We start from the raw sequence: 22,543 nt of genomic DNA, 5'->3' as shown, positions 1-22,543 counted from the left end.
CTTGTTAAGATTTACTCGACCATCATGGCTTTAATTTAAAATACACTGTTTTACAACCTGTGCCATCTGCAACATGCTTCTTTATTATTTTACTGGCTACACCTACAGTGACAACATTATAGCAGAGTGCAGTGGATGTGTGCAAAATGTTGCTAAAGGGGTAAAATATAAGATTTAGGGGTGTTTAGAAAGTATGACTACAGATGATAAAACCATGTAGTTCAGCAGGATTAGATAAGCTTCACATAAAACACGGACAATAGCTAGACCGGCTTTATTCAGTGTTGCTATTAGTTCAGCTAACTAACACATTAAATCCATATTCAAACATAAGTATAAGGTACACATGAAACACAGCTCATGGTGGTTAAAAGGATAGAATGGTTTACTTAGCCTGAGAGCTGCAGGTGATTTCAAGTTTTGATAGATTTACTTTCATGCATCCAGCAGATAAACAGCAACATTAATTTATAGTTACATTTCTGTCTAATCTTCACTCTCGTTAGCACTGTTTTTGATCTACTCTAAGGGTAATATCAGGCTCGTTAGCTGCTTCCACTCTACTCACCCACCCTCAAACTGAGTGCTTTTGGTGTGTTAGGCAGTATACACTGAGTTTATTGAGCTTTTCCACTGAGAACTAATACAAATTACATCACACACACACACGCGCGCACACGCACGCACGCACACACGCACAAATACATATAATGTCATGATTTTGCTATTAATTCCCACAGAGGAACATACAGCGCTTGAAATGTTATCATCTAATTGCAATTTTTAGTTAATACTGTTATGAAAACTGATAACTGTTGATATCAGTAACCATCATGTCATGATTATCCATCAAACCGGGCAAATTGCACCCAAAGGAAGGCAAGAAGGTGTTTATGATTCTTGCTAAATGAAAGCATGAATCTTCCCAATGTATTCATTCATCTGGCTGTAAACCAAATTCCAGTAATGCCAGTTTAAAAAGGCAGCACATACACAAACTTTCAGGAATAAGACGACAACTCTGTTTCACCAAATCATTCAGGACATGTCAACAAATGCGAAAAAGGTTTTGTCACAGTGGCCTCCATCAGAGCATGTGCAATCCCATTATATTCTTATAGTAAATGGTAGCTATAATTTACAGCAGAGGTCATAAAAGCATGTGTGCTCTACGGTCTGTGCTAAGGGGCGAAGGGAGCATAAGAGAATGTGTGGGGGCATGGTGAACAGGAAATGGGTGAGGAGGAAGGGCATACAAAATAGACTGAAAATAATAAGGAGTGAAGAGGGGAAAGATAACGAATGTGAAGAAAATGAAAAGGTAAAAGAAATGAGGTTTTACAGAGGGCCTGAAAAGGTTACAGCTGGGCACAGGTCAGATTGAAGAGACAGAAATATGGTATGAGGACTCAAAAAGAAGAATTAGAGGAAGAACACGGGACAGAGGACAGCTGATAGAGGACAGTGGTAAATGAAGACCATAAATCTGAATCTCTTTTAAAGCCTTCTATCTAGAAACGACCTCAAAGAGGATGCCAGGAACTTTCTGTGTCACTGCTGTGTCAAAATGTTACTCTTTTTGTTGTTTGCTTGCACACACAGACACACACACACACACAGAGAACTGACAAATGATATTATCAAATGGCACGACCACAGAACACCCACACAGTGTTCAAATTAGGAGCACATGCAGCAGCAGCAGAGGCACAACATAAGCATGCCTCATTCAACTATAGCAATCAGTATTTATTAACACTTGCACTTTCCAGTTGTTAATTTGGCACCTAATGATGATGTTTTCAAGCACATCCCTTTGCTGAATTGACAAACAGGCCTCCCTAGTGAGATGCACGTATAGCATACAAAAGTAATGTTTTTTTTCCAGTGAAAATGTCAGCGTTTGACATCAGCTTGATTCTACGCAACAGGACTTTGCTGTCTACAGTGTTGGGCAGTAACGGGATACATGTACTGCGTTACGTATTTAAAATACAAAATATGAGTAACTGTATTCCGTTACAGTTGCCGTTTAAAAAGGTGGTATTCAGAATACAGTTACTTTGTTGAAATAAAGGGATTACACGGCGGTATTTTCCTGTTTCATATGTTAGGCTATGCCCTCTCTATTTTTGATAATTCCACGCCGGTGGAAACCCAAACAAAATACTCATTAAGAGGCTCTAATGCCTGTGTCTCAATCTCGCGGCCCATGTCACCTCTACTTGCAGCCGCATAATCACGTGAAAAATTATTATTCAAAAAATGATTTAATATGAAGGCAATAGGCAGAGTGTTACAGGCATAGCTCTGAAGAATGTAGCCCGATGGGCTGTGTAGTCCGTGCTGCAGGGAGAATGGACTGCCATACCCGTTATGTGTCTGTGAGCGCGAGGAGGGAGAAAAAGGAGAGTGGAAAAGTACGAGCTGTCACCGAGCAGAAACGGGAGCTGGAAGCATGTAAATATAATAATAACCACTGCAGCCTGATAAGCCCAGTTGTAAGTAAGCTATTAAGACTCGACTGTACACCGTGTTCGTGTTTTCCTCCGAAACAATAAGTCCCGTTGGAGCAGCCTTTCAACGCCTCTCTCTGTCTCTGGCTAGCAAACTTGACCCAGACAACAAAGTAAAGCTAGTTTTCGGCTACGAGCCCGACATGAACCCGACGTATTAGCCAGAGGTCCCTTTACTACGGTTCGGAGCCGCGGACCTGTTTTATATAATAGTTTTCTATACGAGATCGCTGCAAAAAGTGCAGCCTTACCTAATGTCCACCTACTGTTACTCATTTATATTAAGATTTAAACATCTAGTTGGTATTGGTATGGCGAGTAACCTTCAGTAATAGTAATAAATCACACAGCAATAGTACATTCATGTAGTTGTAAAAGGCATGACAAAATATTAAGTAATCCAAAGTATTCAGAATACGTTACTCTCATTGAGTAATGTAACGGAAAACATTACAAAATACATTTTGGGGCATGTAATCTGTAATTTGTAGTGGAATACATTTTAAAAGTAACCTTCCCAACACTGTTTGTCTACATCCATATTTTACACAGTCTGTGATAATGACTTAACTACTGTATTGAAGGCCAAAGTTAGCTTCATAAAAGAGGCAGGAAAGGATGACCTCTGACTCTGAGCCAAACACATACCTGCTAATTAGTGCTAAGTAACAGACTAATTAGATACCAGAATTTTGCTGAACTCTTGGGCTGTCTGTACCCCTTATTACAGCATCCAAATAGTTTATCCAAGAACTACGCATAAATGCCAGGTTGTAAATATGACCTTTAATGCTACAAAGGTGGACATTTTCCTACGGACGTCTATGGTGACTAGCAACCTATTCAGGGAGCACCACACCTCTCACTATATAGCATGTGGGATATGCTCCAGCCCCCCGCGACCCTGAACTGGATAAGTGGAAAATGGATGGATGGGTATCGACGTACTTTTGGCTCGTGACCCTTAGAGGAACTGCAATGTGGACGCTTCTGGGACAGCCACACCGACACTCCAGAAGCAGCCATTGGGTCTACACAGGTGCTCTACCTCCTGAGCTACACCCAGGACGTAATCAGGACGCTACAGCTGCAGATTAATGCCCATTTAAACACATGAGACTTTAGGTGCCCACGTACGTTTTAGAACTCTTATCATATAGTTTTGTGCTTGTAATAAGTTTGACCTGCTTTTTGTTTCCCGAGGTCATGTGCTATAGTTAATGCGATGTTGCTTTATGCCTCTGATGTACTAATATTTCTCCTTCAGTTTCCCAGATGTCTGCTGGCCAGAAAACAAGCATAAACTTGTTTGATTTAGCTCTTGGCTTCATGTGTAGGTGGAGAGTGCAATAATGATAAAGATAGTAAGAGCAAGAGAGTGAATTTTTTCCACTTGACAACAAGTGAGAGTCCAACATGTCTAGTGGCTGCTTGTTGTTTTACTGTTAAGCCTGCTGTCAGAAGAGAAACTGCTTTTACAACAGATTTCTGCCTGTATGTTTTCCTGATATCTGCTGGAAAGCTACAGAATAAATTCTAGCTCTTGAGCTCTGAAGGAATTACACCGAAACCTGACAGCTGAGGAAGCATGATATCATGCTGCTATTAAACAAAGTTTAAGTCACCAAATACAATCAAATGAGACTTAGTGTATTAGCTACACAAGAGGTTTGTCTGATGTATTGGCTAATGCTGAGAACAGCTCATGTCACTGTGCAAACCCCAAATATTTAGTTTTAGGGTTTTTTTTCCGCACATATATTTCTCAGGATCAACTTCGGTGTTTGGCATAGATTTTCCAAACAGTCTAGCTGTAACCCGAGTTAGGCAATATTTGATTGGATGATGCTGGTAGAAAATACTGTCCAAGGCTAAGCATTGGTGTAGTCAGTCTCCAACAGCAACCAGTGACCTCGAGAAAAACTAAGGCATGTGCCAAAAACTGCAGTGCCTTGGATGGCCATGTGAGGCTTGCTTCACCTCTGAGTCACCCCTACAGAGCTCCATGTTAAAATGTCCAACACACAGCAGAGAGAAACAGCCTACTACACAATTAATCACAACTATAAGTGAGGTAATGTTTTTATAATCACAGGTATGAATTGAATTAAGGATTAAACTTATATAATAACTACTAAGATGTGGCCGCTTGCTTTTCCCGTTTTTGCACTCAGCTCTGTAAACCCCCCCCCCCCCCCCCCCACACACACACAGATTTTCCCCAAGTAAGTACCTGGCTGGCCAGTTTTAATGTAAGCTGACAGATCCATTGGTTCATCTTCTCAAAAGACAAAAGGAAAGGAAAAAAATCTCCAAACAGTCAAACTGTACTGTGATTATGTGATAAATTTAACAAAAAGGATAAGTAAATCCTTTTTGAAAATAAACCCTATACCTACTAAAATGTGTGTTTACTTTCCCTTTCCACCTTTGTGAGGAAAACATATTTGTTGGTTGAGCAGCAGAGTTAGGTGTGTGGTTTGCGCCCATGGAAAACTTGCCAATGCCAAAAAGTTTATTCTGCTACGGACTCTTGTTTGGAGCTTCTGGTGCCCAGGTGCACACACTCAGGTGCCTGATTAGAACCTGTGAGCACAGACCCTGCTACAGCGGTCAGTTGGTGTCTGCTCCAAGCACGCCACGCTTGACTGATCTGGATAGGGCCCGTGCCACAGAACAACTTCATGTTGCAGCATTGTTATTTGGAGAGAGATCCAGTACCATCTCCAAAGTGTTCAAACAAAGAAAAAAATCAACTAAATGCTATTTCTTTAGTTTTTGTGCTAAATTCTTATATTGTCTGCCTCCAGTATATTACCATACTGACTATTGTTGATGTTCTCTTAGTGATTAGATGCAGACGGAGCATTGTGTGAAAAACAGACTCCATTTGAGTGGAAATACTCTATGGGTTGCTATTTCGAAGGTTCTTGAAAAAGGAAAAGCACAAGCTACAGCACAAGAGGTAATCTGATTGAGATAGTGAGTGTTGGCTAAATACATATTCTTAGCAAACAAATAAAAAAAGCCTGCCTTGTCATAACAGAGTTATATAAGTCAGAGAGTTTTCACATCTAGTAATGCTTCAAACTCCGTATTACTCCATGTTTATCTTGTGCCTGAAATTCTAAGCGCACTAATGCAGGATTTATGGTCTTATGTTGGTGACCATTTGCATAACTCTTTGGCTATGCAGACAGAAGGATTGTGGGAACCAATGCACAACCCGAGCAGGATTCACTACAAAGAGGAAGAAACACAAAACCACCCATTAAAGGAAAAAAAACAAACCAAAAAAAGTCAGACCATGGCTGCAGTGGGCCATTTTATTGTTTTAAACACTAAAAAACAAAGTTTATTTTATGACTTCTTTCTTCTCTGCAGCAAAAAGCTAAGCAAAGAAGCAACGACAGCACAAATATGGACAAAACAGTCTAGACCACATGTTTGTGACACTGCTCAGACACACAGCTTCACTCGGTGTTTTTGCCGGCATAAAAAATCAAAATCATCACTTTCAGTGGAACTCTAGGCCATCTTCAAAGTTAGGATACTTTGTCCACGAAAACATATTTATTCAAGTCATGCAGCCAATTTATTGCCTGCCTGTACCGTACCACATCTCCTCACAGGATGAGGGCTTTCTACATGTTTGTTTCAACATGAACAACACAAACAAGCAGACACAAACAAAAAATGCATCACAAAGATAGAGAAAAAAACTGCATATTAACAGCAACACAGCTAAATCCAGAATCTAGGCTACAAACTAAGCTCCTTAGCTGATAGCTCAAACTCTGACTAAAAACTTCATTCGGCTCAGCCTCATTGCCTCTGAAGTGCTCACGCTAATAAAGCGCTCCACTGGAGTGGCTTTGGAGGACAGCTGAGGACCCTGTGGGACTGCCTTTCACAAACGCCTGCCTGAATATGGCTATTTTATAACTCGGGCGTAGGTTATGAGTCAAACATACCAGTTAGACAACTCTTACTGCTTCTTGGGATTTTTTATGGATTTGCTTGCTAAGGCATATACACTTCAAACACTGCAAGCAGAAACATACAAGTACACATGCGCTTGAATACCAGCTCAAGCCGTTGTGCACATACACTCCATGTTATGGAGGATAATCATTTCATCTGTCTTGAGAAAATTAAGGGATTAAATGTTTTAGATTTGTGACTGATTGAACAAACTGAGGGATAAGTTGGAGGAACACAGACAGAGCTCGCTGTTGTTAAAGATAATTTTCATATTACATTTAAAGATCTCCGGTTAACCTAGTAACATACACCAGGTTGCCAGAGATCTGTTTAGGGTTAGGGTTATCTGTAATATTCACATATACGAAATAAAAAAGAAAATAGCAATCTAATAAGAGAAGAGGGCCAAAATGCATGAAGAGTAACATTTTAAAATTTCTGAAACGATGCTAATTTCCTTTAATGCGCAGCTAAAATGCAGTTTAATAGTAAAGCCTACCCAGGAGTTTGCTGGTGACCTGGTGGAAGTTACAAGTTTAAAGAAAAGAAACTAAACTTTACACTGCATGCTGAGTTTCGTTTGTGCTCTGTCCTAACAATGTTTAATCCCAAAAAATGGAATATTGTCAAGAAAGCTATTTACATCCCTGGTTGCAACTGACCTTGACCGTTTTGCACCGTTGCCATGGTAACAAATGGGATGAAAAAAAAAGTGCTGCTTCTGAAGACGGTTTCCCTAGGCTGAAAGCTGGAATCAATCTTCCATAATCACTTACACACAAACACTACTGAAGATTTTTTTTTACACTACCTGAAAAGGACTCTGGCTGTTGTAGTTCTTTACTTCCTTGTCAGCTCCACGAACTAGCAGCACTCTGGCACAGTTATCCTGTGGAAGAAAAAGAGAAAAATCACTCAAATGAAGCAGCTGACAACATCCCTAAGACAAGACTGGAACCCTTAAAGTCTCCTACTTTTGCTCAAAAAAAAAGAAAAAAAAGAAGATGATGGTTAAGCTTCCAGTAACATCAGCAGAATTTTCCAAAAGCATAGAGCAAGACCTGATCAATGACTGAGCATGCCGGCACTTGCACAGGGATATACAGGAGGAAAGAAGAAAAAGAACATCTAATACCTATCAGGAATGGAGCTTCAGTGTCTCTATTGCTCCACTCAAAGAGAAAGAGGGAGTGAGGGTGAGAGAGAGAGATGGAAAAACAAAAAGAGAGAGGAAGAGAGAGAGAAGAACAGAGATGGAGAGTGCTGAGGGGTTTGAATCTGCTGCACAAATCGCCCACAAAGTGCTCAACCACGCATGCACTGAGCACACACACATGAATATAAATACTTTTTTTAGATCCACAATAAGCTATTGAGAGTTGAAAAATCAGTCACACAGATACTGATACAGAAGCATAATCTGTACTGTAAAGTCGGCATTACAAATATTTCTCTGATTAGACATTTAGCCTCTTATTTTAAGACATGCACGAGTTCTATTTTTACTCATTTCCATCTGGTGTGTAGTAACCCCACGACATCATCTATATAAGCTGAATTTACATGTAGCTGTTCGTGTGGTGCATTTTAGAGCTGTGAAGGAAAGCAGGGCTATCAGAAGACAACCAGAAGCAAGGAACAAAGCAGATGTAGGGACTGGAGAGGCAGAGGGATGGTGAGAAAGGTCACGTCGAAAGTCAATAATTCTGAGCTAATCCCGTTTGTTGCAGTTTGGATGCCATGGAAACTTCAACTACCGATGGATTTCTACTCTGCATCGCCTGTTATGTGAGGAAGATGAAGGTGAATTCTCACTTAGGTTTTAGGCTTTCATTTATGCACTGGAACCTGTTCTATCCATCTCTCGAGCAGCAGTGACAATTAATACAAACTTATGATGCACAGCATCACAGTCCAAAAAAAGATTGATCCAAATGACCCCCCTCTGCTTCACAGACACTAAAGATGTTATCAATCTTTATTTTTCCAGATCCCCAGTTTTTGGAGATGAGACTGAAATATTCTTTATTTTTATTGTCATCGACAAATAGAGAGACGACCAAAAGAATCAAATAACAATTGCTCTCTCTCTTTCTGTCTGTCAGCACTTAGCATCATCAGGAAGAGGGAACGTGAGAAGCTTAAGAACTACCAAGAGAAGAAGAGCTCGAGAAGATGTGGAAGGTGAAGGCTACAGTGTTACCCACACTAAAGTGACCATTAAACTGTCCGAGTGGCTTCAGCAGATCTCAGGAATGACATCATAGATCTGTGTCCAGAACAGAGACAGCAGGGACAGCAGAGATACCGTGCAGGACCCTCAAGCAAAAAAAACATCAACTGCGGTTTAAAAAGAGAAATAAGTAAACCAAAAAACCGAGTTAGGAATACAGAATTTGTTTTCTGACAATGGTGATTCTACTCTTCCTTCTCAATTCAAGTAACAAAGTACAAATACTTAAAATAAATAGCAAACAGGAGAAATATATACCAAAATAAGAGAGAGCCACACATTAGAGTACAAAATAGTTGCAAAGTGATTGGAAGTAGTGCAAAGAAAAGACTTGGTCTGCATAGCGTCCGTGTGTGAGTAATTCAGGTGACTCAGACCATGGCTTCAGTTTATGTTAACAGTTCAAATGGCCCAGGGGAAGAAGCTGTTTGTAAGTCTGGAGGTGTGGAACCTGATTAACCTGAGGTGCTGAGTAGAGGGCAGCGGGTCAAACAGGTGGTGGGCGGGGTGCAAGTGGCCACGTATGAACGCCCTGGTTCTCCTGAGATGCAAGGATTGGCAATGGCCTCCAGGGGTGGCAGCCAATGATTTTTTGGGAGGTGCTAATTAGCCTCTGCGTAGCCTTCCTGTTCTCAGTAGTGTGTACCAAACACCCAGTCAGCAGGAGAACACGCTCTCCACTGAGGAGCGGTAGAAGGCCAACAGCAGCTTCCGGTCCAGGTTTTTCTTCCTCAGGAAGGAAGTGCAGCCAATGCTGGGCCTTCTTTACCATGGTGATGGTGTTGTGTGTCAAGGTGAGATCAGTGGAGATGTGGGTGTCCAGAAGAAGAAGGAGAACCTGAAGGTGGAGACAGATTCCACCCGTTCTCGTTTATAATGAGGGGGGAGTGGACCTGTCTGTGCTTTCAGAAGGCCATAATTCTTTTGTTTTAAGGACATTCTGCTTAAGGTTATTTTTTAAGCACCAGTGGGGCGAGTTCTCTACCTCCGCCTGTACGCTGCCCCATCTCCATCAGAGACGAGCCCACCATCGGCATACTTAATAAAATTGAAGTAATAGTCTTTGATAGACATTTGGGTCAGTGAACAGACACCCTTGGCCCTCTTGCCAGCCATCTCTCTCACATGGTAAGAAACCTCGGAGTGCTTTTGGATAGCTCTCTTAAATGAGAGAAACAAGTGTCCTCAGTGGTAAAAAATAGCTTCTACCAGTTACGTTTGATATCAAAGGCGAAGCCCTATCTTCCTTTGAAAGTACTTGAAAAACTTATTCATGCATTTATCACCTCTAGACTGGACTACTGTAACTCTTTATACCTGCGCCTCAGTCTCTCTTCTCTCTACCGTCTGCAGTTAGTTCAAAATGCTGCTGCACGCCTTCTAACAGGTTCTAGAAAGTATGATCACATCACTCCAGTTCTAGCTAATTTACACTGGCTCCCTGTCAAATACCGTATACCATTGCCTTTTAATGTCTCGCTGGTTTTTTGCTGATTGTTAAGCACTTTGATCAACCCTGTTGTTTTAAAATGTGCTATATAAATAAGTAAACCTTAACCTTACTTGATGAGGCTCTGTGTTGGACAGGTGCACGGTGGCTGTGACGCTCATGGTCAGCGTTTGGTTACATCAAATGTAGAAGAATAATTTGCATTTAAGTTGATGACACTTAGACTAATTTACTAATTTCCACTGTTGTAACATTTGTATAGTGTCTAGTATAAAGACAAAATCAAAAGTATACTGTTAGTGTAGGAAATGGAAATCAGCCAAGACAGCTGTGAAACACCTGCTTCAAACATGAAACATCTGCTTACATCTTGTTGAATTCAGTTGTCTAAATACACAGAGAGGAGCAGGTCAGCTGATCACAGCCTGTACACTAAGAAAATCTACTGAAGAGCTGAAGAGCTCTGATTCTTTTCCCCACACTGAACCACTACAACCAATACTACGGTCCCACCACCTGCTGAATGTGCGGTGCTCATTTTACTCTCTACAATGCAGGCAACAGAAAATAGTTGTTGTACTAATAGTATTTTATAATCATGTTTAATATAGCACAAGGTTCAGTTACTTTTGCATAAAAGTCGATGGTAGAAACATCCTTCAAGGAACTACTTTTTACTTTCTTAGCCTTTACTTTTGCACTTTTACACGAGTAAAGAAATTGATTCAGCACTTCAGTTTTTACTGGAGTATTTTTCAACACAGATGTCTGTACTTCTGCTTAAGTAAGCATGTAAGTACTTTTGCCACCTCTGCATCTGACATGTATCGTTCCATTGTGTACTTTGCACGGTTGAAATTATGCTTTTATTCATCAGCAGCTGTGGAGTAATGCACATGATAATTTCCTTTGAAAAATAGCTTAATCCTGGCACAGAGAAAAAGCTGTTTTACATCTTCCATGCAACAACTATACTTTGCTTATTAAAGTACATCATCAGCAACTTTATGCTGTCCTCAAAAAAAAAAGACTTTCTGTTCAAAGGTGATGATTTTTTAAATTTGTCAGATGCAATTAAGCCAAAATACCTTACAGAAGTTAATGCAAATAATGCAAACAATAAACAAGAGTTCAGGTCTTAGGAGGATAATGTGTTATGTGCTACGTAACTAAGTAAGTTTGGCGTTTCAGTTTTCAGGGGAAGAAACATTTCAGATATTTTTAAGCTCTTTAGTGACCAAAATCGGTTTACCTCGTCTGCATGTTCAAATTTGTATGACTGTAGTGATTTGATCTCTTTTCAACAACCAGCAACCTTCTGGTATTCACAAAATAATGCAAAATGAAAGCAAAAATTCATTTGTATCAATAACTTTAATATAACTCCTGAAACACGTAAATGTCCAAGCTGTCCAAGCTACAGACATCCGTCTTAATAATTTTATCCAGGTCTCTAGGAATTATTGTAACTGTGACTTAAAGGAGAATAAAGTCCAGGTTGCTGGTTTTCTTATGTGTGTGCCAGGTGCCAAAAGGCTGAATCATCTGCCAAAGGTGTAACACCAGAAGAGATGTGAGTGTGCCCTCATCCCCCGGGGGAGTCCAAGGTGGCATCCACAAACAAACCTACACACACAAGTTTATTTAAAACAATCAATGAAAATATCATCAGTGATTTAATAATGCAACTTGTGTTATGATCTCAGAAAATGATTATACATTATATATTATACATATATACATCACAATATCCAGAAACATTATGCACACAGACTCTACAGAATTTCTACAAATTTCTAATAAAACAGTTCACTGGGTGTAGGTACAGCTACAAAACTTTACCCTACTCGTGGTATTTCACCAACCCTTTGATGGCTCGGCGTTCAGTAGTGCTTCAATCCTATTCATCGTTTCGATTCAATAATGATGAATTTAAACATATTTTGAAGAGGCCTGAATGTTTCCAGACGAAGTTCAACAAGATAAATCATGTTATCTCTAAATCATGTTATCTTGGCAGAGCGATAATACAAGAAAGTGTAAGTGACATCATTTTAATAATTTTATCACAGTTCTTTCAACTCCTGCAGAAAAGCTATGTGGTAACATCTGAAATGATGAGACAGCATTTTAATCATTATTTTAAAGGCTGTAGTTTGTAGCCATTGCTCCAAAATGATGTCAGTGTAAAGGGCTTGTTGGTGGTTTTAACAATTTGAGGTGTTTGAAGTTTTATTTATAAAGAGCACATGAGCTTACTAAAAATGGCAGCTAGCTAGTATTGCTGGTATGTAATATTTTCAAAAGCTAAAATGAGCCTACAAGAGTGGGGCTACAGCAGCTGTGTTAGCACCTTCAACAGGTAGTCAGACTGAGTCCTCTGGTACACACTGAGAGGATCAAATGTCCTTTTAACTGCAGTGTCCTTTCAAATTCTTCATATATCCAGGATGTAAATTTTACGTGAGTGAATACTGAAGATAAATATAATTTTACAAGCACAAGGACTTTTTAAAAAAGGTCTGCTTAGCAGACCTTTGGGTGCAAAGAGCAGTGTAGAAAATTTGCTTCCTCACCTTTGCTAATTTGGTGGAGTTGGTGCCTCTTGAATTATCCAATATGTTATAGACCAGGCATGGTTTGAGCTGCGTACTGGGTGCACAAGCACTGACGGCATCCCATTTGTTCATTTTCATTACTGACACTGGATTGGCCAAACAAATCTCTCAGCGACTGGTCTCTCCCCTACCTTTGCTGTGTGCTCATGCAGCTTGTAGAAAAAGTTTAGTGTGGAAGAAGTGGCGAAAAAGTGGAGCTGAAAAGCTGAGAGAAAACAATAAAAAGAAACTAATAATAGACCAACATGTTAGCTGTCAGAACATTAGTACCGGCAACAGCTAGTAACCAGGCCTCACTGTCACATGAGTCTGCTGCTAGCTGTGGAGACGTGACGAAGAGACAGAGGAAGATGAAAATAATGTGGTAACAAAACAGATGGAAGGATATAATTAGAAAGGAATTGATTTGAGGATTCGGGTAACATGAATGGCTACTTTGACCAACCAGAAGATGGTTTCATCCACCCCTGTTTTCCCCTCAAAACAAGGGTGGTGTAAAAAATTATCATCTCATCAAACAGTCTTCTAAATAGACCCAGTTCACCTCACTGTGCCTCAGAAGTCAAAAGGTTCCAAAGTTTTTCACAGAATAAATCCACAGGTAAAGAGAGACTAAAACATTACTGACTGGAAATAAGAACATTTAGTTTCTCATTTGCAGATCAATGTCATATCTGTTTCCTTTGGTAAAGAGGTGATTGGTTGCTTTGATACAAATAAATCAGTGGGCTGCTTTTTATTCAAAGCAGTACTTCTCTGCTTAACTGGCCCCACTCCAAGGTCAATGTGTTAAATGGTCTCAGATGACTGGCTTTACAAACAAGTGTTAGAGGGCACTGCTGACCTTTAGATAAAGAGTATAAAGATAGGTTTAAGCGGAGTGGTCTTTGAAATCCAATCTGTGCACATTCAGTTAGACTTATCAACAGATACAAGCTATTTTTTGCTACTCAGTACAAATCCCACGGCACTTGGAAGATATAAACATTTAAAAAATCCTCAAAATATATTTTCCACTTGTGTGCTTTTCTTGGGAGCTATTTGTAACAGCAGTGCGTGTGTGCCTATGTGTGTATTTATGTGCAAGCGAGTCAAAATAAGCTAGAATGTGTGCATGTTCAAGCTAAATAAGTATACACTTCTGCCTACTCCTTTTCAAACAACTGCATGGAATGATATTATGAAATGTTGGTGAATGTATATGTTTGAAATAAAAATGAACTGAACTGAACTAATGAAGAAACATGCCATCCACTGTGGTTTGCTCAAGCCCATTCAGAAAAACAGCCACACTTATTTTTGAAATTCAGATTATTGTTAAATTCAACTACAATTATCATCCTAGCAAGAGAACTAAAGAAACGTCTTAGACGAGGGGTGAAGTGGCTTCACATCCAAGTAAGTGTATGTGCATGCCTCAGCCAACCTATTAAGTTGCAGTTTACATCCATATGTCTTTCTGCTCCTGAGACATGATGTGGAATGATGAGGAGAACAGTGGTTTTGTAGACCATCACAGTGAAATGGACTTTTAAGCTTTTGTCCCATTGGTCGTTTTTATCACATGGTATATGAGAGTCTGCCTAAACCATTGGCAATGTATTCAAGATAATAAGACCCAAGAAAAGGCAAACTGAGTGGCTAATACAGCTGCTGTCACAAATAATGTAGAGTTAAAAGTTAAGATTTTACCAGATTCAGGACGGTATACTCCTGGGATACACCAGGCGCCCATAGTTCAACATCAGAACATCATTTCCATGATAAAAAACTTGTAAAGAGACTACTACAAAAGGGAAGGAAATCACACTGTATTCAGTTTGTATGCAGTCACAGCAGAACCGAAAAAGGTGGAGTCAGCAACAAAAGCAGGAGTGCATATATTAGCACATAGGAGCACACAGCATTTAAAATAGTTAAATCAGTTCAGTGAGATACTGAAATGTACCCGTCAGCACACTACAGGAAATACAGGGTTGCATTCACGGCCACCAGAGGTACCCTACCTTTTCTTTTCTTATTTTATCCAGTTGAAAGCCTTTTATACAGTATAACAGAGAAATTATCATATACTGTATGCAACCATTAGGTTAAAACTAATTAGGGCAGTCAAAGTTGGTAAATGGTATGATACTTACATAGGGCTTTTCTGCTCTACTTGACAACATGCCTCATTCACCCAGTCACACAAACACTTTTTTTCTACACCTACACAACAAATGGTAAATGGCCTGTATTTGTATAGCGCTTTACTGGTCCCTAAGGACCCCATAAGGACTTTACACATCCAGTCATCCACACACTGGTGATGGCAAGCTACATTGTAGCCACAGCCACCCTGGGGCGCACTGACAGAGGCGAGGCTGCCGGACACTGGCGCCACCGGACCACCAGTAGGCAACGGGTGAAGTGTCTTGCCCAAGGACACAACAACCGAGACTGTTCAAGCCGGGGCTCGAAGCGGCAACCTTCCGATTACAAGGCGAACTCCCAACTCTTGAGCCACGATCGCCCCACCACAACAAGTCAAAAGTTTGGACACACCTTCTCATATAACGGTTTTCCTTTATTTTCATGACATTGTAGATTCTCACTGAAGGCATGTAGTAAACAAAAAAGTGTGAAATGTTTTATATTTTAGATTCTTCAAAATAGCCACCCTTTGCTTTGGTTTTCTGCTTTGCTGCTCTAATTAAGGGAAGCTCATGAGGCCGTCACCTGAAATGGATTTCCAACAGTCTTGAAGGAGTTCCTAGAGATGCTGAGCTCTTGTTGGCCCTTTTGCCTTCACTCTGCGGTCCATCTCATCCCAAACCATCTGCATTGGGTTTAGGTTAGGTGACTGTGGAGGCCAGGCAGCACTCCATCACTCTCCTTCTTGGTCAAATAGCCCTCACACAGCCTGGAGGTGTGTTTGGGGTCATTGTCCTGTTGAAGAATAAATGGTGGTCCAACTAAACGCAAACTGGATGTGATGGCATGTCGCTGCAGGATGCTGTGTTAGCCATGCTGGTTAATGTGTCTTTCAGTTTTCAATAAATCCCCAACAGTATAACCAGCAAAGCACCCCCACACCATCACACCTCCTCCTCTATGCTTCACGGTGGGCTCCATGGGTGTAGAGGTCATCTGGTCACCTTTTCTGTGTTGTACAAAGACACGGTGGGTGGAACCAAAGAGCTCAAATTTGGACTCATCAGACCAAAGCACAGATTTTCCACTGGTCTAATGTCCATTCCTCGTGTTTCTTAATCCAAACAAATCTCTTCTGCTTGTTGCTTTTCCTTAGTCGTGGTTTCTTAGCAGCTATTTGGTCATAAAGGCCTGATTCACGCAGTCTCCTCTGAACCATTGATGTAGAAATATGTCTGCTACTGGAACTCTGTGTGGCATTTATCTGGGCTCTAATCTGAGGTGCTGATAACTCAGCAGCAGAAGTGACTCTTGGGGCGGTCCTCATGCGAGCCAGTATTATTGTAGCTCTTGATGGTTTTTGTGACTGTACTTGGAGACACATTCAAAGTTTCAGAAATTTTCCAGACTGACTGACTGACTTTCAGTTCTTAAATGTAATGATGGACTGTCATTTCTCTTTACTTCGCTGATTGGTTCTTGCCATAATATGAATTCTAACAGTGTTTAAATAGGGCTGTCAGCTGTGTACCAACCTGACTTCTGCACAACACAACTGATGGTCCCAACCCCATTAAGAAGGCAAGAAATTCCACAACTGAACTCTGATAATGCACACCTGTGAAGGGAAACAATTTCAGGGGACTGCATCATGAAGCTCACTGAGAGAAGACCAAGAGTTTGCAGTGCTGTCAACAAAGCAAAGGGTGGATACTTTGAGGAATCTAAAATTTAAGACATATTTATTTATCCATTGATAAATAAATCTAAATATGGATGCAAATTGTGAAAATTGTAGTGAAGACATGAATACTTTGAGTTTTTTAATAAAATGCACCCCATTACCTGGCGTGGTAATGCAAACATTATTGCACAGCAGTTAAAGTGTATACAAAGTGAAGAGTGATTTTATATTTCAACCAGATGTTACAAGAATAACTAACAATAATAATGCTACAATTGTTCAATTTCAAAAACTGTATGTGTGAAAGTTTTTTAACTGTCCACATGCAGTTACTTCGGTTGGCTTAATTGGTGATTTTAATTAGCCATAAGTGTGGCATGTGAATTTGAGTAGCTGTCTGTCCCTATGTGATAGACCGGTGACGTGTCCAGGGTGTACTGTGCCTCTCACACTATGGCAGCTGGGACAGGCTCCAGCCCACCCCCAAGCCTGAATTGGATCAACGGAAGAGGCCAAGATCTTAAACATTTGACACCCCTACGTTATAAGTTTTGAATAGGTTTTAGTTTTTGACCCATTAGTGAGGTGGCTGTTTCTTGAAATCTATATGTATTTTTGTATCTCTATGTATTTTTCATTGTTACAAAGGTTTGGTCTGCGTCCGAGCATCCCATGACGTAATTAATATGCGACATGAACGCTGCAACAAAGGTGGACATCAAGGCAAGAATATACCTGCTGCTCGGTCTGTGGCTTTTCGTCAGACTTGGGATCAAGGCGTTGTTTTTTGTGGCCATTTCCCCCGTTTCTGGGTTTGAAAAATTTTGGTTCACATATTCGGAACCCCGGCCGAGCAGGTACTTTTTAATACCTGGTACCAGGTTGTATGACGTAATGGAAAAACCCTGAAAACCATGGTGAACCATGGCAAGTCGATCTGAGTAGGTAGTAATGGAAAAGGGGCTTATCAGGTCACACTTTGAGAACCTTGGCTATTTATCCAATTATAGGCTGTTTTACAGAAGAAAAGATTCCCCAACCCCCAAATTATAGAGCAAGTTAATGAGGAAATAGAATCGACATTATATAGCAAATTTTAGTCTTAGTGACTGCTCAGACCAAATTAGGACCACATGTCACATTCAGTCATACATTTATAAGCTTCTTTTGGATATCCCATTTTTCTCAGTGCATCACCCTGCAGATGAATGTTTGCTGTGGCACTGATTTCATACCAGATGCCTTCCCATGTGTCTGGGTTTGGGACTGGCACTCAGAGTACATTGGTTTTGGGCCCCCTAGATTATGTCTTGAAATCTTTTGCACATAAAGAAAACTATCACACCACAGAGCCACACTCTATATTACTACAGCACTTTATTCTATGCACTTAAAGCACTTTATCTGTCTCACATCCAAGGCCAGTTTAGAATGATCAATTAACTTAATGTGTACACCACTGGACACCGCTGCCCAAAAGTGAACAGAGGTACTGTATGTACAAATTTCATCTGTTCTCTGCAACCCTTCATCCAACCACAAGCATCACCACCCCAACAACCGCACTCCAAACCCCACTGACAACTTCACTATGCATATGGTTCATATAGTGATATGGAGTTTTAAGCTGTTGTCCATAAAGAACACAGTCTCTTGTAAAAATAACAGAAAAGCTGAAAGGATTTAAATAGTCACCTTTCATTTGAAAACAAACTCTTTTTAAATGCTTAGAACATATTGTTTAGGTCCAAGAAAAATTCTTTGTAACAGAGTAGCAGAATTATTTGGAGCTCACAATTTAGAACTGATAAATGTACAACTTCTGACAAAATTCACATGTAATTCTCTGGATATGTTGGTGGGCAAATCATTAAACATCTGAAATGTGCTAAATGAAAACTAATCCCTCTTCATAGCTTTCAGTGTTAACTGTCCTGTAATGGAGAGCTGTATACCTCTTACACAGAACTGGCAGACTCGAAAATGAACTTTTTCATCAAGACTGGAAAATGTGAAATGATTATCATTAAATTTAGGCTATGAAGACATAAGAAGTACAATGTAACAAAATTTCCTGTTGCACTAATCTAATGAGCCTGTCATTGGAGTTGGGGAATGGTTGATTGTGGATTTGTCTTTTTTCTTGTTCTACAATCAGCTGACTTCAGTGCGTGTGCGTTAAGGAGAAACGAGCTGTCTGCAGCTTCTGAGCAGTAATGAATATTACTTAGAGCTTTATTAAATGAAAGGACAACAATACGATGGTGCAAAGTACACCCAGGACATATAGAACTATCCACTTCCGCTGACATGATATAAACTCTTTTAAGCACTAGCATAGACAGCATGCTTACATAACATGGCAAATATTCCAGAATGATGTTAAAGCTGGAATATTGTATCACGGCAAAGCGTGTAATAAACATGCTGGTAAACCATTTGTACTTAAAATGGACATGCATACTGAATTTGCAGTACCAGCAGGGGGAGCCAATATTTAAAGCCAAGAAGTCGCTAATGACCAAGTAATGTCAGTGTCATTTTGTCATTTAAACAATAACGCTAGGTGGATTTCCATATAAATGTCTCAGTGACGTCTCTCTAAATGCTTTCCCATGTTCTTTGGGATTAGCTTGAAACAAAACAGCCCCCTCTACTTGTACTGGAGCATACTCCAACTTAAGCATGCTTTCCCATCTCATGCTAATGAGAAGCAAAGCATGACATACACAGGGTGGGCATTAGACCCTTTGCCGTGATACTGAGTTGAGACCAACCAGCTGCCAGAGCTTGGACGTCAACGGGTACAGAAGCAGTAATGAGAAGTCAGGTTTGTAGCATCGTAGACAACATTTTTGTTCCTTTGCTGTTCATTGTTCATTTGCTGTTAAGTACGTTTTGAGCTTGTTGCTCTTATTTTTGTGTTCTTCAACAAAAATATCTTGTTTTTCCTCATTAGGACAGAGATTTGATTCACTTAACTTATAATTATGTGACAATGCATCTCAGCCATCTTACAGAGTAATGCAAAACTAATGTAATACAACACAACAGTCACAACATTAATGCATATTTAAAATGAAAGTTATCCAGATTCACAAACCACGAAAATGTGGGATCAACCAATCCAAATAGCAGATGGATTTCAAAATAAGCCATGGCTGTAGGTGCAGCACCAGGACTATACCAATCACAGAACACACAAAATGCACACTCAATGTGTGTATATAGAATAATTAACCTACACCTTTTAAGCAGAGAATAAGACACAGAATAAGCTCAAACTTTCAAATGATTGTCTTTATTAGCACACAGCAAAATTAAGAAGCTACTACTTCTAGTATAAATGCTAGAGTTTTACACCAGATACCATCCCTGATGCAATCCCAAAGGATTGCGTCTTTGGCTGGAAAAACAATTTTTACTCACAAATTTAACACAAATGGAGACGCCAGGCATAAAGCAAAAGTAACCCATGCAAAATAGACTACTGATGGTTTAGCTGCAAATTTTTGCAAATTTGCAAATGCCGCAAATTTTGCAGCATTTAGGTGCATTTAAATATAGGTGCATTTAAATATTCCTCTCTCTTTCACCCCAACTTTGTCTCTGATCTAGAGGGTGCATGTACACATTTACTTGTGTCTCTGATGTGCCTGTTATAGAAACTGTGATGAGAGCATACTGTCTGTGAGTGAGTCACACCTGATGTGTTACTTTTTCACACAGGGAAAGAGGTTTGGAAAGTTTTTTCCCTTAATAAATGAAATCATCGTTTCACAGCTGAATTTTGTATTTGCACAGGTTATCTCTGACTAATATTAAAAATCAGGAACGGGGCAAATATGTTTTTACGGCACTGTGTGCCTGCACGGATGAATAAGACACTCAGAGCAGCAAAAATGTTAAAATGCCAAAAAAATACCCTGAAAATGGATTTGAATAAGAAATCAATATTATATCTACATTAACCCTAATGGTGCTCCAGTTCATGAACTGTCAACATATGTAATCGCCCACGGCTCACCTGGTTGTATAGGGCACAGATGTGTAGAGCAGTATTTCCCGAGGCATTCTGGGCGCTCATGTCTGCTCCATAGAACAACAGATGCTCCAGGTGCTGCACATGGCCATGACGGCAAGCCTGCACATACACAAAAAAGTCAATTGACGCTTCCACTCGAGAGAAGTTGCAGTAAAATGCCTCCAACACTAGATGTCAGTGTGCTGCAAAGGAGATAACATCAAAATGAGACGCAGCTGTACCCTCAGTTTGAACCCAGTCATGAAAAGATGGAAGGATAGGATGAGAGGAGGAAGGCTTAAATAAATCTGATAGCAAATCAAAATGCAACAGAATGTACAAATGAAGCCATCTGGTGTTAAAAAACAGACTGAGGAGGAAGTTACTGCGCTCATGAACCAATTTCCTCGTCAATATCAGTGAAGTTGGGAGTTATAGTGACGGGTGCCAGTTATTGTGTGAGGAAGAGCTTATTGTGAAATGGCCTATTTACTCTGGAGCTTCTTTGAGAGACCAATGGGTCTGTCAGAGGAGAAGGACAATAACTGCTCATCAACTAAAGCATGTTACAGTGAAAAGAAATTCATTATTACAGTATTCAGTATCACGCATCGAAACCCTTTCACTGGGCTCATCTTTTTGTCGTTTTTGTAACATATAATATTGAAAAACCTAGAGCACGTGGTCCTGTGCACATGTTCAGAATTTTGGGGTAAAAATTGTTTCAAAATTCACCAAATTTGTTTTGAATAAAGACTTGACACAGGAGCCAACACTCATGGGAAATCCAATTTTATCAGCAAAAAATACAATAAAGAAAATGGCCTAAGGAAGCATTGGGGACTCATGTCCAGCCCTGAGACCTCTTATGAAATCTGGCACTAAACAAGACCATAAACATTTTTCTGTATTAAATGTTTTGCTAAGTGAAGAATCCTAATATTATAAGTTTTACTATCACAACACACTTATATTACCTAAAGGAGTCATTATGTAGAATGGCCTTATTCAGAATGACCAGTTTTATATCACTGCTGCAGCTGCAGATAACCCAAATGACACACACACACACACACACACACACACACACACACACACACACACACACACACACACACACACACACACACACATCTCTGATACTGTGCCTGCAATAGGCTGGAGCCACTCTTCCAGTTTGGGGGTTATGACTCAAAAACACTCGTATTACCACTGGAACCACTTTGGACTTTACCTTCCACATCTGCTCCTGATGTTACTTCAGCTCCTGGCACTTGACTTTTTTCTTGTGCTTCCTCCTTCTGATGTTGCTGTGTAATGTCTGCTGGGTTGTCACATCTATTCCAAATTCTGTCTTCTGCTCCTTGTCAGCTGCCACTGTGTTTGACTGGTTTGCCAGCAGCTCCTCTTCTGTCTGGGGTCCCACAGGATCTTAGCCCTGCTGTTCTCAACCATCTTTGGTGGTGTCTCCTATCAGGAATTGGGGATATCCTAATCCACATGTGCCGCAGATGTTCCGGTGCACTTTTGCATCCACTTGATTGTTCCTCCCAGTGGACGTTGAGAGGCAGATTACATCCTACTACTATTTGCTGAATACTCTCTGTGGCACCTTTGCGCAGCCTGAACTTGGGTCTGTCAGCTGTGGTAATTCAATTCAATTTCTTTTATTTAGCACCAACTTACAACAACAGTTGCCTCCATGCACTTAGAGACAGACTATAGGCAGACTCCTGCCTCTCCGGATCTGGTGCTTGGGGCCTGTTCTCATGCTGCCATGATCAGGGTCTCTGTGCTTCCCACTTCTATTTCACATCACAGTTTGTCTTCAGCTGTGTGAGGTACACTTTGAGCAGCTTATCTTGGGGGGAGATCCTATTGTTTGAGCTTCCTTCTTGGCA

At 40.3% G+C, this 22,543-nt stretch overlaps 1 protein-coding gene across 2 annotated transcripts in view; it reads right to left on the bottom strand.

Annotated features, from left to right (window-relative positions):
* The window catches only part of LOC134624915 (SH3 and multiple ankyrin repeat domains protein 2-like), a 299,782-nt gene that overhangs the window by 156,670 nt on the left and 120,569 nt on the right, over positions 1–22,543 (bottom strand). For both annotated transcript variants that reach the window (XM_063470103.1, XM_063470113.1), the window contains exons 8-9: positions 20,646–20,762; positions 7,312–7,389 (exon numbers count right to left, since the gene is read on the bottom strand). In XM_063470103.1, coding sequence (XP_063326173.1) covers positions 7,312–7,389; positions 20,646–20,762 — 195 coding nt within the window. The remainder of the gene's footprint in view (positions 1–7,311; positions 7,390–20,645; positions 20,763–22,543) is intronic.

This window comes from Pelmatolapia mariae, linkage group LG1 (genome assembly GCF_036321145.2).
Source record: "Pelmatolapia mariae isolate MD_Pm_ZW linkage group LG1, Pm_UMD_F_2, whole genome shotgun sequence".
NCBI classification, from domain to species: Eukaryota; Metazoa; Chordata; class Actinopteri; order Cichliformes; family Cichlidae; genus Pelmatolapia; species Pelmatolapia mariae.
The sequence above is the reverse complement of the archived record's forward strand: the minus strand, read 5'-3'. Positions and strand labels throughout refer to the sequence as shown.